General features: G+C 49.0%; 2 protein-coding genes across 2 annotated transcripts; both read left to right on the top strand.

Annotated features, from left to right (window-relative positions):
- The first annotated feature begins 1112 nt into the window (after window positions 1-1112).
- LOC143267090 (uncharacterized) lies at window positions 1113-6282 on the top strand. Its single transcript, XM_076544009.1, has 3 exons — window positions 1113-1184; window positions 4779-4809; window positions 5015-6282. Exons 1-3 carry the CDS (start codon window positions 1113-1115, stop codon window positions 6280-6282), a joined length of 1371 nt encoding a protein of 456 aa, XP_076400124.1.
- Window positions 3950-12414, top strand: LOC143267014 (uncharacterized). The gene is made up of 2 exons (XM_076543378.1): window positions 3950-9176; window positions 9522-12414. The coding sequence occupies exons 1-2, from the start codon at window positions 6607-6609 to the stop codon at window positions 9886-9888; spliced, it is 2937 nt and encodes a 978-aa protein (XP_076399493.1). The 5' UTR covers window positions 3950-6606; the 3' UTR covers window positions 9889-12414.
- The last annotated feature ends 4036 nt before the right edge of the window (window positions 12415-16450 follow it).

The following is a 16450-nucleotide window of genomic DNA, read 5'->3' on the forward strand; positions in this document are numbered from 1 at the left end:
GGGAAGTTTGAGAAATACAGTTAAAACTGGAGGATCTGGCTCACACCTTTGATGCCAGCACTCGGGAGACAGAGGCAGGTGGATCACTGTAAGTTCTAGTCTGGTCTATATAGTGAGACACAGTTTCAAATATAAATAAATAAAACAAAATAAATAGGCAAGGCCTCCGTTCAAAGATAACTTCAAGGCAAAACCTCAAGACTTTGAAAAAGAACCGAATAACTATGTTGCAGGAGTATTCCAGTCCCCGGGGCATCAGATGGAAGATAGAGATGAGCAGAGCCCAGAGGTGATGACCCACACTAAGAAAAGACAAGTTGACCTAACACTAGCCAGGATGGCTATATCTGTCATAATCATATAATATCTGTCTTTTTTTTTTTTTTAAGGCTTTTCAAAGGTTTCTCTGTGTAACAACCCTGACTTTCCTGGAACTCACTCTGTAGACCAGGCTGGCCTTGAACTCACAGAGATCCGCCTACCTCTACCTCCTGAGTTCTGGGACTAAAGGTGTGCGCCGCCACCGCCGCCACCACCACCACCACCACCACCACCACCACCACCACCAGCACCACCACCACCACCACCACCACCACCACCACCACCACCACCACCACCACCATAATATCTGCCTTTTTGAGTCTGCCTTATTTCACATACTGTCCCAAAGTTCATCTATGTGGTAGATGTGTCAGAACAGCCTTCTTTTTCAGAACTGGAGAATATTGCGTTGGACCTGGCACATACATTCTTCTGACCATGGCCACACACTAGTCCCCCCTTTTGACTATTGGAAATAACATTGCTACAGGAACTGGGGCCTAAGTATCTGTGTATGTCCCTGCTTTCAAAACATCTTTGGTATTTGTCCAGAAGCAGGATCATTGAGCATAAGATAGCTGAATCTAGTTGTTTGTTTGTTTGTTTTTGTTTGTTTAGAAAACACGATCCTGTAAACTCTTCCAGCCCTGTGGGGTTTTACCATCATTTTACACAGAATGGAGAGGACTTAACTGGGTAGCCAGCTCCAGGGCCGAAGCCTTGGGCCACGGACACTCACTGGGAAGCTAGGGTTCTGACACCTCCTCTGGGGAGAGGCTTGGGAACGCAGCATGGGCAGAACTGATCTGAAGCACAAATTTAGAATCGATTGCCATGACAGCAGGAAGAGAGGCTGGAGCGGGGTGGGGGAGGGGGTAGAAAGCCGAAGTCTGGGCTGCTGGAAGGGGTGAAGGGGTGTCGGCAGAGCAGGCCAGGGAGGATGGAGTCTCCTTGAGACTAGTGGAGACCTCTTTCCAGGCTGACCCTCTGTCAGGTGACTCCATATACCAAAAACAGCTTCCCAAAGGGCTGGGTGTTTGTTCCTCTCTATAACATGGTGGTAATAAACTCTCGTGTCTCATTGAGCGAATACATCAACTAAATGTGATAAACTAAGGTTTGGGAAGCCCCTGGCAGAGACCAGAGAGGGGAATCTCAGAACCCAAGGGAGAGAAGTCTGAGAAGTTACTGGAAGAAGAGGAACAGCTCTCTCTTGCCTCCTGAGCTGCTGGGGGGACAGTGAGTCACTGTCCTGGATGACTGATGTGGGAAGTACCTGAAGATGAGTTTATCTGGAAAGCCTGCTTCGAGCCATTCACCTGGAGAAGAGCTGAGGGACCCACGTAACACACCCCAGAGGGTAAAATCTAGGAAGTGAGGACAAGAGCAGAGGGTTGAAATAAGACGAAGGTCCAAAGGAAGGCTGGCTAGGGTATCTGTGTACTCAGAAAAGAAAAACTATGTTGCCAGAAGAAAAAAGCCACACCCTCATCATAGGACTGGGTTGTTTTAGCCCAGGGAGAGTATTAGAATGTATTCGGCAACCTTTTGTTATCTGCAGCAAAGGAGAAACATGGTACAGGACCTGTCCCTGCACTCGTCCCCCGGGAGCTAGCAAGGCCCTAGCATGGTGGGGCATGTATAATCCCAGGCTGAGGCAGGAGGGTCATGAGTTCCAGGCCGGCCTGGACTACAGAATGAGACCTCATCTCAAAAAACTTTTCGAAATCTGTATGTAAGGGCCTACAGAGATGGCTCAGTGGCTGCTCTTCTAGAGGACCCAAGTCAATTCCCGGCACCCACGTGGCAGCTCACAGCTATCTTTACTCCAGTTCCAGTGGATCCAGCGACCTCTTCTGGCTTCCTCAGGCACCAGGAATGCACAAGGTGTACAGATATTCATGCAGACAAAATATCTGTACATATGAAATAAAATAATAATTTTTTAAAGTTAGATATAGTGGTGCACTGAGCAGGGTGGTGGTGGCACACACCTTTAATTCCACCACTCAGGAGGGAGAGCCAGGTGCATCTCTGTGAGTTCGAGGCCAGCCTGGTATACAGAGTGAGATCCAGGACCAAAACTACACAGAGAAAACCTGTCTCAAAAAACAAAAAACAAAAAAAGATACAGTGGTGCGCACCTGTAGTCTCATCACTTGATAGGATGATAGTGAGTTTGAGGGTAGCCTGGGCTAGATGACATCTTGTCCCAAACAAAGGAAGAAGAGATGAGACTGCAGCTCAGTGATGGAGCCACTGCCTATCATCTGTGAAGTCTTAGAAAAAAAAAGGAAAGGGAGAAGGGAAAAGAAAACCTTAAAATATCAATAGCTGCCAGGGGGTGGCACACGCCTTAAATCCCGGCATTGGGGAGGCAGAGGCAGGCAGATCTCTGAGTCCAAGGCCAGCCTGGTCTACAGAGTGAGTTCCAGGATAGCCAGGGCTACACAGAGAAACGTGTCTTGAAAAAACGACTTATATAGAGATATATATAGAAATGGCTCAGCTGTTAAGAGCACTGGCTGCTCTCCCAGAGGACCTGGGTTCAATTCCCAGCTCCCACATGGCAGCTCACAACCATCTGTAACTCCAGTTCTAGGGGATCTGACACCCTCACACAGATAGATATAATTGCAGGGAAGACACCAATGCACTTGAAAATAAACTTTTTTTTAAAAAGCGTCCTTTTATTGTACAAATCAGTAGCCCTCCTATATACAAATGATAAAAAGAACTGAGAAAGAAATCAGAGAAACATCATCCTTTACAATAGCCACAAATAATATAAAATACCTTGGGATAACACTAACTAAACAAGTAAAGGACCTGTTTGATAAGAACTCACTAAAGAAAGTCTCTGAAGAAAGTGAAAGACCCCCGCTCCATTATGAGGATATGGGGCGTTGGGCCGATGTTATGCCCCCCCAATAACTTGGCCTTAGAAACGCCATTCTGCAGGAATCAGAAAAACAGGAGTTCACAGCTGTGACTAACTAGCCAGCCGGCCTTGGAAGAAAAAGATAACTATGGTCAGCCATCGGGCCTAAGATAGGGGATAATTGGGTCAGCAGCCTTGGGAGTAAGACAGTTGATATTTTATGGCGGGCCCCTGGCCTTGAAGAATAGGCAGCTGGCCTGGGCAAGGCCAAGTCAGCCACACATCAAACTTCTGATAATTAAAGAACGCGACCCCAAGTTCACCCTGGCCCTCTGTAAAACAGCCAATAGGGACCCTGTAACTATGCTTCTCGCTTCTGTAGCCGCGCCTCTGCCCCTGAAATCCCATAAAAAGTCCCCTTTGCCCTCGGTAGGCGCGCAAGTCTTCTGAGAGACTTGGCCCCAGGTACCTGTGCATTTAATAAAGCCTCTTGCTGTTTGCATCTGATCTGTGGTTTCGGTGTGTTTCCCGGGTCCGGGGTCTCTCCCTGAGGGAAGATCTCCCCTGGGGGTCTTTCATTTGGTGGCCCGTACGGGGATTGAGACCCCTCCCTGGGACCACCGACCCACCATCAGGAGGTAAGCCGGCCGGCCTTGGTTTATGTCATCCCTGTCCAGTCTGAGTGTTGTCTGTTTGCCTAAATGTTGAATGTTGTTTGTTTGTCTCCGCGCCTGCGTCTGATAATCTGTCTGTGTCAATGGATCTGAAAGAGGGGGCCGACGGGCCTGGACTTCGCCGCTGAACCCTAGGAGACGTCCTAGGGAAATCTGAAACCCTGGAAGGAATTCCACGGGAATCTGTAGTGCCTTCTGAGGCACGGTCTGAAGTGCCTTCTGAGGCACGGTCTGAAGTGCCTTCTGAGGCACGGTCTGTATTGCCCTCTGGGGCACGGTTTTTTGGGGCCACTCACGTATCAGAGGGATACGTTGTGCTGGTTGGAGAAGAGGGGGTTGGACCCTCGCAGTCTCCTTCTGAGGTTTTGCTTTCGGTTTGGAACCGAAGCCGCGCAGCGCATGTCAATGTTATTTGTATTGGTTTGTTGTTCCTTGTTTTCTGTTTAACCGTTCTCCTCCTAGAGACAACCATGGGACAGACTGTCACCACCCCCTTGAGCCTCACGCTTAAACACTGGTCAGACGTAAAGATACGAGCCAACAACGAAGGAGTCGTAATCAAGAAGAAAAAATGGATCACTCTTTGCGAGGCCGATTGGGTTAAAATGAATGTAGGATGGCCTCATCAGGGAACCTTTAACCTTAGTCTTATTTCACAGGTGGAGGGAAAAGTTTTTGCTTCCAGTCCCCAGGGCCACCCGGACCAGGTCCCATACATTGCCATGTGGAGACTCCTGACAACAGAACCTCCCCCATGGGTTAAGCCGTTTCTCTTCCCCTCGGCCCCCCGGCAACAGCAGCGCTCGCCGAATCCCGGGGCCGAGGAAGCCAGATCGGCGGATCCCTCCCACTCCCTGTTCCTCCCTAACCCCACACCAGCAAGTCTTTTCCTCTCCCCGCAGGCCGCCGCGCCGGCGCAGGCGACTGTGGGAGGTGGGAACGCGCAGGCGGGTGCGCAGGCGACTGTGGGAGGTGGGAACGCGCAGGCGGGCGCGCAGGCGGCCGCAGGTTATGGTGCCGGCGCTCAGGCGGGGCCGGGGATGGGATCGGCGGGAGACTGCTCCCCGACCGGCTCTGGGACGACTGGGGAGCCCCGATTTGGGGAAGGGGGCTCAGGAGGGACGGCGCCACTGATGAGCGCCAAACCACTGCTCCCTCCCGCCTCTCCTTCCTCCTCCCTTTACCCTGTTCTCCCACGAAAGGATTCCCCTAAGGCTCCCGTCCTCCCCCCGGACCCCAATTCACCTCTTATTGACCTCCTCACAGAGGACCCACCACCATACCCAGGGAATCGGGCACCGGAGGGACCGGTGGCCCCTGCAATGGCACCGGAGGGACCGACGGCCCCCCCCGGAGGCGCCTGAACAGCCTCCAAGGAGAGAGAGGGAAGATGAGATTCCGGCTCCCTCCCCAATTGCCGGTCGCCTACGAGGAAAGCGCGACGAGCCAGCTAAGGAGTCCAGAGCCTTTCCCCTTAGGGAAGGTCCTAACCACCAGCTCCAATACTGGCCGTTTTCAGCGTCTGATCTCTACAACTGGAAACAACATAATCCCCCTTTCTCTAAGGACCCTGTTGCCTTGACTAACCTGATTGAGTCCATTTTAGTGACCCACAAGCCCACTTGGGAAGATTGTCAGCAGTTACTGCAGACCCTCCTGACGGTGGAGGAAAAGCAGCGGGTCTTCCTGGAGGCTCGGAAGCGGGTTCCAGGAGAAGATGGAAGACCCACCCAATTGCCTAATATCATTGACGCAGCCTTTCCCCTCACCCGCCCGAACTGGGACTTCGCGACCCCGGAAGGTAGGGAGCACCTACGTCTCTATCGCCAGTTGCTCTTGGCGGGTCTCCGAGGGGCAGCTAGACGCCCTACCAATCTGGCCCAGGTTAGAAATGTAACCCAGGGAAAGGAGGAAACGCCGGCAGCGTTCTTAGAAAGACTTAGAGAGGCATACAGAATGTATACCCCGTACGATCCAGAAGATCCAGGACAGGCGCCGGGTGTCATACTGTCTTTCATCTATCAGTCAAGTCCAGATATAAGGGCCAAGTTACAGAGACTAGAAGGATTGCATTCACTCAGTTTGTCAAATTTATTGAGAGAGGCAGAAAAAGTGTTTAATAAGAGAGAAACTCCTGAAGAGCGGGAAGAGAGATTATGGCAGAGGCAGGAAGAGAGAGATAAAAAGCGTCATAGGGAAATAACTAAAGTCCTGGCCACTGTAGTATCTCAGGGACAGGTCAGCGAGGGAGTTAGGAAGAGAGATCGGAGAAAGCCACCACTGGACAAAGACCAGTGTGCTTACTGTAGAGAGAGAGGACATTGGGCTCATGACTGCCCAAAGAAGCCTCAAGAGTCTCGGAAGCCTAAGTCAAGGGCCACGGACCTCCTCAATCTGGAGGATTAGGGAGGTCAAGGCCAGGAGCCCCCCCCTGAGCCTAGGATAACTCTCAAGATTGGGGGGCAGCCAGTGACCTTCCTGGTGGACACCGGGGCTCAACATTCAGTCCTGACCCACACCGGGGGCTCTCTCAGTGACCGCACAGCTTTGGTCCAGGGGGCCACAGGTAGCAGGAGATATCGATGGACCACCGAGAGAAAGGTTCAGCTGGCATCTGGACAGGTAACCCACTCTTTTTTGCATATACCTGACTGCCCTCACCCATTATTGGGCCGAGACCTGTTGACTAAGCTCAAGGCTCAGATCTATTTTGATGATAAGGGGTCGACTATGACAGGACCCAAAGGGACCCCCCTACAAGTCCTAACCCTAAAACTGGAAGAGGAATACCGCCTGTTTGAATCTGAGCCCTCTAAGGAGCCACCACAAGAAATGCAGGACTGGTTGAGGGAATTTCCCTCAGCATGGGCAGAGACTGGCGGCTTGGGGCTGGCTCGCGACCAACCCCCACTTGTTATTCAGTTAAAAGCTTCCGCCACTCCCATTTCAATCAAACAGTATCCTATGTCCCGGGAAGCCCACGAGGGCATTAAACCGCACATCAGGAGACTTTTGGACCAGGGAGTACTTGTGCCCTGTCGATCACCTTGGAATACCCCCCTCCTGCCTGTAAAGAAACCTGGGACAGGGGATTATAGACCGGTTCAAGACCTGAGGGAGGTTAATAAACGGGTTGAAGATATACACCCCACGGTGCCAAACCCTTACAACCTCCTCAGCACTCTTCCGCCAACCCACGTTTGGTATACGATACTGGACTTGAAGGATGCCTTCTTCTGTTTGAGATTGCACCCCCAGAGCCAACTACTGTTCGCTTTTGAATGGAGAGACCCAGAGATGGGACTTTCAGGACAGTTGACCTGGACTCGGCTCCCCCAGGGGTTTAAAAACAGCCCGACTCTTTTTGATGAAGCCTTACACTCAGACTTAGCCGAATTCCGGGTTGAACACCCGGCCTTAATCTTGCTCCAATATGTGGACGACCTCCTCCTAGCAGCCAGAACCCAGGCTGAATGTCAGAGGGGCACTCGGGCCCTTTTGACTAAACTGGGACAGAAGGGCTATCGGGCTTCGGCTAAGAAGGCTCAGATTTGCCAAAGCAAAGTCATTTACTTGGGTTATGCCCTAGAGGGAGGACAGAGATGGCTCACGAGAGCACGGAAAGAGGCCATACTCTCCATACCCCCTCCAAGGAACCCCCGCCAGGTGCGGGAGTTCCTAGGTACAGCCGGCTACTGCCGCCTCTGGATCCCGGGTTTTGCTGAAATGGCTGCCCCCCTGTATCCTCTCACCAAGCCTGGGACCATGTTCCACTGGGGAGAGGAGCAGCAACAGGCCTTTCAACGAATTAAGAACATCTTACTTGAGTCACCAGCCCTTGGCCTGCCAGATCTGACCAAGCCTTTTGAACTGTTCGTGGACGAGAACTCAGGCTTTGCAAAAGGGGTACTGGTACAGAGATTGGGGCCATGGAAGAGACCTGTAGCTTATTTATCCAAGAAATTAGACTCGGTAGCTGCAGGATGGCCCCCTTGTCTGCGCATGGTAGCCGCCATTGCTGTTTTGCTCAAGGATGCAGGGAAACTGACTTTGGGACAGCCATTAACTGTGTTATCCTCTCATGCGGTGGAAGCTCTGGTCCGGCAGCCCCCAGACAGGTGGCTCTCAAATTCCAGGATGACCCACTACCAGGCTCTGTTGCTAGACACAGACCGAGTGGTGTTCGGACCAGTTGTCTCCCTCAACCCCGCAACCCTGCTGCCCTTGCCAGACCCATCCGAGGAGCACGATTGCCTCCAGATTCTGGCGGAGGTCCATGGCACCCGCTCTGACCTAACAGATCAACCGCTGTCGAAACCAGATTTTATCTGGTTCACGGATGGGAGCAGCTTCTACCAAGAAGGAGAACGGAGGGCCGGAGCAGCTGTTACCACCGAATCAGAGGTAGTTTGGGCCTCACCGCTGCCGCCTGGAACATCGGCCCAAAGAGCAGAGCTGATCGCTCTGACCCAGGCCCTCCGGATGGCGGAAGGTAAGAGACTCATGGTTTATACTGACAGCAGATATGCCTTCGCCACTGCTCATGTACATGGAGAAATCTACAGAAGAAGAGGCCTCTTGACCTCGGAGGGTAAGGAAATTAAAAACAAAAAAGAAATTTTAGAACTCTTAAAGGCATTGTTCCTCCCGCATCAGCTCAGCATCATACATTGTCCGGGGCACCAAAAAGATGACTCTGTCGTGGCACGGGGAAATCGGCTGGCTGATCTAACAGCCCGGACAGTCGCCTTACAACCCCCAAGGGGCGACCAGCTGTTGGTCTTGCAGGACCAACAGCCAAGTAGAGACCCCATGTCTTACAGCCCGGAGGACCAGGAACTAGCGAAGAAAATGGGGGCGAGATGGAGCCCCGAGCGACAAGCTTATATAATGGATGACAAATTAGTTATGCCAACCTCCCATACCAAATATATGCTCAAGTTCCTCCACGCGTTAACCCATCTGAGCAAAAACAAGATGAGGGCCCTTCTGGCTGATGAGACTTCGGGTACTGTATTATTGAATCAGGAACAGGTCCTCCAACAGGTGACTTCCAGCTGCCCTGCCTGTGCCCAAGTTAATCCAGGAAAAGCCCATCTGAGCAGAGGGAGCCGCCTGCGAGGTCACCACCCAGGAGTCCATTGGGAAATTGACTTCACCGAGGTAAAACCCGGACTATATGGATATAAATACCTTCTGATTTTTGTAGACACATTTTCAGGGTGGATGGAGATCTTCCCTACCAAGAAGGAGACCGCTAACGTGGTAACCAAGAAGCTCCTGGAAGAAATTTTTCCCAGGTATGGAATGCCCCAGATATTGGGGTCAGACAATGGGCCCGCCTTTGTCTCCCAGGTAAGTCAGAAGGTGGCCAGGCTACTGGGGATTGATTGGAAACTTCATTGTGCATACCGCCCCCAGAGCTCAGGACAGGTAGAACGTGCAAATAGAACCATTAAGGAGACTTTAACCAAATTAACGCTTGCAACTGGCACTAGAGATTGGGTGCTCCTACTCCCCCTAGCCCTTTACCGAGCCCGGAACACTCCTGGGCCTCATGGCCTAACCCCGTTCGAGATTATGTATGGAGCTCCCCCACCAATTGTAAATTTCCTTCACCCTGACATCTCCTCTTTTGCCACTAGCCCTACCCTAGAGGCACACCTCCAAGCCCTCCAGCTGGTGCAAAAGACGGTGTGGAAACCCCTGGCGGATGCATACCGGGAGCAACTGAATCGCCCGGTGGTGCCTCATCCATTCAAGATTGGGGACTCTGTCTGGGTCCGACGCCATCAATCCAAGAACCTAGAACCGAGGTGGAAAGGACCCTACACCGTCCTATTAACTACTCCCACCGCACTCAAGGTTGACGGGATAGCGGCTTGGGTCCACGCGTCACATGTGAAGGCTGCCAAGGAACCCGACGAAGCTGAGGACACCGAGACATCAACATGGAAAGTTCAACGCTCTTCGAACCCACTCAAGATAAGACTCACTCGGGGGTCCCCTTGATCCCCCTAATAGTCCTCCTCCTGACATTAGGAGGGGCATCACCAGAGAGCCCCCACCTGGTTAAGAAAATTACCTGGCAGGTTGTCTCACAAACTGGGGAGACGGTCTGGCAAACAACCGCCCTTCACACCCCCTTTACATGGTGGCCTAACTTACATCCAGATCTCTGCCAATTAGCAGCGGGGTCAGAGGACTGGGACATCCCTACCACTGACCCCATGAACCCCAGAGCACCAGACGTCTGTCAGGACGGTAAGGGAACTTGCAAATGTAATGACGGAAAATACGGATATGGTCACCCTGAAGCCAGGGCAGCCCTGTCACAACTACCCTTCTACGTCTGCCCCCGGGATGGTAGGGACAAAAAGATGATTAGCCAATGTGGGGGTTATGAAAGTTACTTCTGTAAAACATGGGGATGTGAAACAACTGGGAATACCTATTGGAAGCCTTCATCCACTTGGGACCTCATTAGGGTAAAAAGAGCTACCCAAGAAAAAAGCCACTCGTGGCGTCCCCTTACCCAAGGACATTGTTGGGGAACTGTCACGTCAGAAAGAGATAACACTTACTGGAAGGGGGAGGGTCCCTGTGTAAATTTCACATGCAACCCCCTGAATATATCTTTCACTCAGAAGGGAAGGGAGACCACACAAGACTGGATTAAAGGTAAAACATGGGGACTTAGACTTTACATGACAAGACGGGACCAGGGAGTTGTGTTTACGATTAAGCTTAAAATCACGGAGCTCTCCACCTTTATAGGTCCCAACCAGGTTCTCTCTGACCAAAAGCGTCCCTCTTTCCCCGCTATTCGCCCAAGCACGGCTCCAAATGTCGCTGTAACCCCAGCCATCCTCCAGCCACCCAGACCAGGTACGGGAGACCGGCTATTGAATCTTATAGAGGGCGCTTACTCAGCCCTCAATGTTACCAACCCAAATCGGACTCAGGAGTGCTGGTTATGCCTAGTTTCCGCACCTCCCTATTATGAGGGGGTGGCCGTAGTCGGAAGCTTCACCAACTCTTCTTCACCCCCACCAGGATGTGCCTCGACACCTCAGCATAAGCTCACAATCTCCGAGGTGTCAGGACAAGGACTATGTCTGGGGACCGTACCCTATACCCATCAACACCTGTGTAATCACACCCAGGTACTTGTCCCAGGACCCCATTATCTCGTGGCTCCCAGCGGAACTTACTGGGCCTGTAGCACTGGACTTACACCATGCCTCTCTCCCTCAATACTAGCTAACATGGCCGATTATTGTGTACTAATAGAATTGTACCCCAGGATAATCTACCATACACCTGAAGATATCTATGCTCGATATGAAACAGGGGTCCCCCGTATAAAAAGAGAGCCAGTCTCGCTAACCCTGGCCCTAATACTAGGTGGATTAACTATGGGAGGAATCGCCACCGGAATAGGCACAGGTACCACTGCCCTCATGGAAACCAACCAGTTCAGACAACTCCAGGCTGCCATGCATACTGATATCCAGGCACTGGAGGAATCCGTGAGTGCCTTGGAAAAGTCACTCACCTCCCTGTCTGAGGTAGTTCTGCAGAACCGGAGGGGATTAGACCTCCTCTTCCTGCAGGAAGGGGGCTTATGTGCTGCCCTCAGAGAAGAATGTTGCTTCTATGCGGATCATACTGGGATGGTAAGAGATAGCATGGCCAAATTAAGAAAGAGATTAGAACAAAGACAAAAACTTTTTAAAGAACAACAGGGATGGTTTGAAGGATGGTTCGAAAGGTCTCCCTGGCTCACCACCCTCGTCTCCACCCTTATAGGGCCCCTTCTGATTTTATTGCTCCTTCTGACACTTGGGCCCTGCATCCTAAACAGACTTGTCCAATTTATCAGGGAACGTGTTTCTATTGTCCAGACCTTGGTATTGACCCAACAATACCAACAACTCAGCCAGGTGGAAATGGAGCCACATCCCTATTCTTCCCCATGAATGAAAGATTTCATTTGATACAAAAGAAAATGGGGGAATGAAAGACCCCCGCTCCATTATGAGGATATGGGGCGTTGGGCCGATGTTATGCCCCCCCAATAACTTGGCCTTAGAAACGCCATTCTGCAGGAATCAGAAAAACAGGAGTTCACAGCTGTGACTAACTAGCCAGCCGGCCTTGGAAGAAAAAGATAACTATGGTCAGCCATCGGGCCTAAGATAGGGGATAATTGGGTCAGCAGCCTTGGGAGTAAGACAGTTGATATTTTATGGCGGGCCCCTGGCCTTGAAGAATAGGCAGCTGGCCTGGGCAAGGCCAAGTCAGCCACACATCAAACTTCTGATAATTAAAGAACGCGACCCCAAGTTCACCCTGGCCCTCTGTAAAACAGCCAATAGGGACCCTGTAACTATGCTTCTCGCTTCTGTAGCCGCGCCTCTGCCCCTGAAATCCCATAAAAAGTCCCCTTTGCCCTCGGTAGGCGCGCAAGTCTTCTGAGAGACTTGGCCCCAGGTACCTGTGCATTTAATAAAGCCTCTTGCTGTTTGCATCTGATCTGTGGTTTCGGTGTGTTTCCCGGGTCCGGGGTCTCTCCCTGAGGGAAGATCTCCCCTGGGGGTCTTTCAAAAGAAATTGAAGAAGATATCAGAAAATGGAAGGATCTCCCATGCTCATGGATGGATAGTAAACATGGCAATCTTACCTAAAGCAATCTACAGATTCAATGCAATCCCCCATCAAAATCCTAACACAATTCTTCACAGACTTAGAAAGAACAATATTCAACTTCATATGGAAAAACAAGAGACCCAGGATAGCTAAAAGAATCCTGTATGATAAAGCAAACTCTGGAGGCATCACCATCCCTGACCTCAAGCTCTACTATAGAGCTATAGTAATAAAAACAGCTTCAGCGGGGGGGGGGGGGGGGGGGGGGGGGGGGGGGGGGGGGTGGCGCACGCCTTTAATCCCAGCACTCGGGAGGCAGAGGCAGGCGGATCTCTGTGAGTTCGAGGCCAGCCTGGGCTACCAAGTGAGTTTCAGGAAAGGCTTTCACAAAGCTACACAGAGAAACCCTGTCTCGAAAAACAAAAAAAAAAAAAAACCAGCTTGGTACTGGTATAAAAACCGACACATGGACCAATGAAATCGAATTGAAGACCCTGACATTAATCCACACACATATGAACACCTGATTTTTGACAAAGAAGCCAAAATTATACAATGGAAAAAAGAGAGTATCTTCAACAAATGGTGCTGGCATAACTGGATGTCAACATGTAAAAGATTGCAAATAGATCCATATTTGTCACCATGCACAAAACTCAAGTCCAAGTAGATCAAAGACCTCAACATAAACCCAGTTATACTAACTTGATAGAAGAGAAAGTAGGAAGTACTCTTGAACACATTGGCACAGGAAGTCACTTCCTAAATATAGCACCAGCAGCACGGACACTGAACACAATTAATAAATGGGACCTCCTGAAACCGAGAAGCTTTTGTAGGGCAAAAGACACGGTCAGTAAGACAAAAAGACAGCCTACAGAATGGGAAAAGACCTTCACCAACCCCACATCTGACAGAGGACTGATCTCCAAGTGTATAAAGAACTCAGGAAAGTAGACATCAAAATACTGAACAATCCAATTAAAAAATGGAGCCGGGCGGTGGTGGCGCACGCCTTCAATCCCAGCACTTGGGAGGCAGAGGCAGGCAGATCTCTGTGAGTTCGAGGCCAGCCTGGACTACCAAGAGAGTTCCAGGAAAGGCGCAAAGCTACACAGAGAAACCCTGTCTCGAAACCAAAAAAAAAAAAAAAAAAAAAAAAAAAAAAAAAAAAAAAAAGGCTACAGAGCTAAACAGAGAATTCTCAAAAGAAGAATCTCAATTCTGAAAGACATTTAAGGAAATTCTCAACATCCTTAGTCATCAGAGAAATGCAAATCAAAATGACTCTGAGATACCACCTTACACCTGTCAGAATGGCCATGATCAAAAACACTAATGACAGTCAATGTTGGAGAAGATGCGGAGCAAAGGGAACACTCCTCCACTGTTGGTGGGAATGCAAACTTGTACAACCACTGTGGAAATCAGTATGGCGGTTTCTCAGAAAATTAGGAATCGAACTACCTCAAGACCCAGCCATACCACTCTTGGGCATATACCCAAGGAATGCTCAATCATACCACAAAGATACATGCTCAACTATGTTCATAGTAGCATTATTCTTAATAGCCAGAACCTGGAAACAACCTAGATGCCCGTCAACTGAAGAATAGATTAAGAAAATGTAGTACATATACACAATGGAGTACTACTCAGCAGAGAAAAAACGACATCATGAAATTTGCAGGCAAATGAATGGAACTAGAAAATATCATCCTGAGTGAGGTAACCCAGACTCAGAAGGACAAACATGGTATGTACTCACTAATAAGTGGATACTAGATATAAAGCAAAGGACAATCAGACTGCAACCCACAAATCCAGGGAGGCTACCTAGCAGGGGGGGACCCTAGGATGACTGTGGCTTATAATAATAAGTTTTGGTTTTGCCCAATCACTGGGCAAGATTTAGTGAAACATTTCACTCTTAGGATAAGAATTTGTATCAAGCTGATGAAAGAATATGCTGGCTGTACTTTCAGGAGGGAAGGCTAAAATCTTTTAGATTATGGATTAGCCTATAGAAAAATGTCCACTGTAAATCAAACAGTGAAGGGGAAGATGAATAGGAATCTCACTTACACAACTTAAGTAAAACGTAGCTCTCTGAACCAGATGAAGATAGGTTTCTTCTGTATCCCAGAATCTAATCAATATTTATATGTATAATTCAGCTATTATTTGGCTTAAAGGGGCTTATTGGGAAATGTTATTATTTTTACTATTTTTTTTTTGGTTTTTTTTTTTTTTTTTTTTTTTGGTTTTTTGGTTTCTCTGCGTAGTTTTGCGCCTTTCCTGGAGCTCACTTGGTAGCCCAGGCTGACCTGGAACTCACAGCGATCCGCCTGGCTCTGCCTCCCGAGTGCTGGGATTGAAGGCGTGCGCCACCACCGCCCGGCTTATTTTTACTATTTTTACAAAGAAAATATTTTCCAGTTTCAAATAACCCTGGACTTTTTAATTATAACCTGTTTTTATGTTCAAAAAAATTAAATAGATCACACATATATTTTAATTATTTATTATTATTTAGAATTTTATATATATATATCAAGAGCTGGGCACAGTGGTGCACACCTTTAATTCCAGGAGTTGGGAATCAGAGGCAGGAGGATCTCTGTGAATTTGAGGCCAGCCTGCTCTATATAATATAATGAGTTCCAGGACAGCCAGGATTACATAGAGACATAGTGTCTCAAAAAATAAATGTAGATATATACATAAACATATATGACATATCTACTTTTTAGTCACACTTTTTATCACTGTTGAAAATACCTGAGAGAAACAATTAAATTTTTTTCAGTTTGGGGTTTTTTTTTAGGGTTGGTATTTGTTAGGTTTTTTTTCTTTCTGGAGCTGAGGACCGAACCCAGGGCCTGCGCTTGCTAGGAAAGCGCTCTACCACTGAGCTAAATCCCCAACCCCCAGATTTTTTTTTTAATTATATGTCTATGTGTAGGTATGTGCACATGAGTGTGGATGCCCAAGGAGGCCAGAGGCCTAGAATTGTCCTAAATCTGGAGTCACAGGTGGGTATGTATCACCTTGCATGGGTGAAGTCCTTCAAAGAGCGGTATGTGTTCTTAACCACTGAGCCACCTCCCCAGGGCCTCGGTTTTGTTTTGTTTTTGTTTTGCGACAGGGTCTCTCTTTGTAGCACTGGCTGTTCTGGAACTCAATATGTAAATTGGGCTGGTCTTGAACTCACAGAAATCCCCCTGCCTCTGTCTCCTGAGTGCTGGGATTAAAGGAGTGTGGCACTACTCCAGACTCGGGTTTTGTGTCTTTTTTTTTTTTTTTTTTTTTTTTTGTGAGAAACAGTTTTAAAGGAGAAGAGATTTATTTTAACTCATACTTTGAGACATGTCTGTCAGCTGCTTCCACTGCCTGGAGCAAGGCTCTGCCTGCAGGACCATGCAGTAAACAAAATAGCTGGCGTCAGAGCACCCAGGAATGGGGGTGGGAGGGCAGGACAGACAGACAAGTAAGAGAAGAGAAGGGAGGAAGAATATAACAGAGGCTCCAGTCCCTACTTCCTCTACCCAGGCCCCACCTTGTAAACTTTCCCACCACCTCCCAATAATGCTGTCTAATTCTGTCATGATTATGAAGTCAGAGGGCTCAGCACCCCATCACTTCCCAAAAGCCTAGTCACCGCAAACAAGTCCCCAACACATGAAGGGATATACCCTATTAAAACCATAACAATATCATTTAATTTAGCTTAGTAAAAGTATCAGAGAGACCAGACAGGTTTTGTTTTTGTTTTTGTTTTTACTTTTTCTTGTTTTCAGAGCTTGGGATCGAACTCTATAAGTTTGAGGCCAGCCTGGTCTACAGAATGAGTTCCAGGACAGCCATGGCTACACAGAGAAAGCCTATCTGGGAAAAAAAAAAAAAAAAAAAAGTGGGTCTT

Source organism: Peromyscus maniculatus, chromosome 8 (genome assembly GCF_049852395.1).
Source record: "Peromyscus maniculatus bairdii isolate BWxNUB_F1_BW_parent chromosome 8, HU_Pman_BW_mat_3.1, whole genome shotgun sequence".
NCBI classification, from domain to species: Eukaryota; Metazoa; Chordata; class Mammalia; order Rodentia; family Cricetidae; genus Peromyscus; species Peromyscus maniculatus.

Coding starts and splice junctions, on each gene's coding strand:
- LOC143267090 (XM_076544009.1), top strand. CDS start 1,113: ATGGGCAGAACTGATCTGAAGCACAAATTTAGAATCGATTGCCATGAC. Junction 1,185..4,778: donor GGAAGAGAGGCTGGAGCGGG/GTGGGGGAGGGG, acceptor CTCTCCCCGCAG/GCCGCCGCGCCGGCGCAGGC. Junction 4,810..5,014: donor GGCGCAGGCGACTGTGGGAG/GTGGGAACGCGC, acceptor GCCACTGATGAG/CGCCAAACCACTGCTCCCTC.
- LOC143267014 (XM_076543378.1), top strand. CDS start 6,607: ATGACAGGACCCAAAGGGACCCCCCTACAAGTCCTAACCCTAAAACTG. Junction 9,177..9,521: donor CTGGAAGAAATTTTTCCCAG/GTATGGAATGCC, acceptor TTTTGCCACTAG/CCCTACCCTAGAGGCACACC.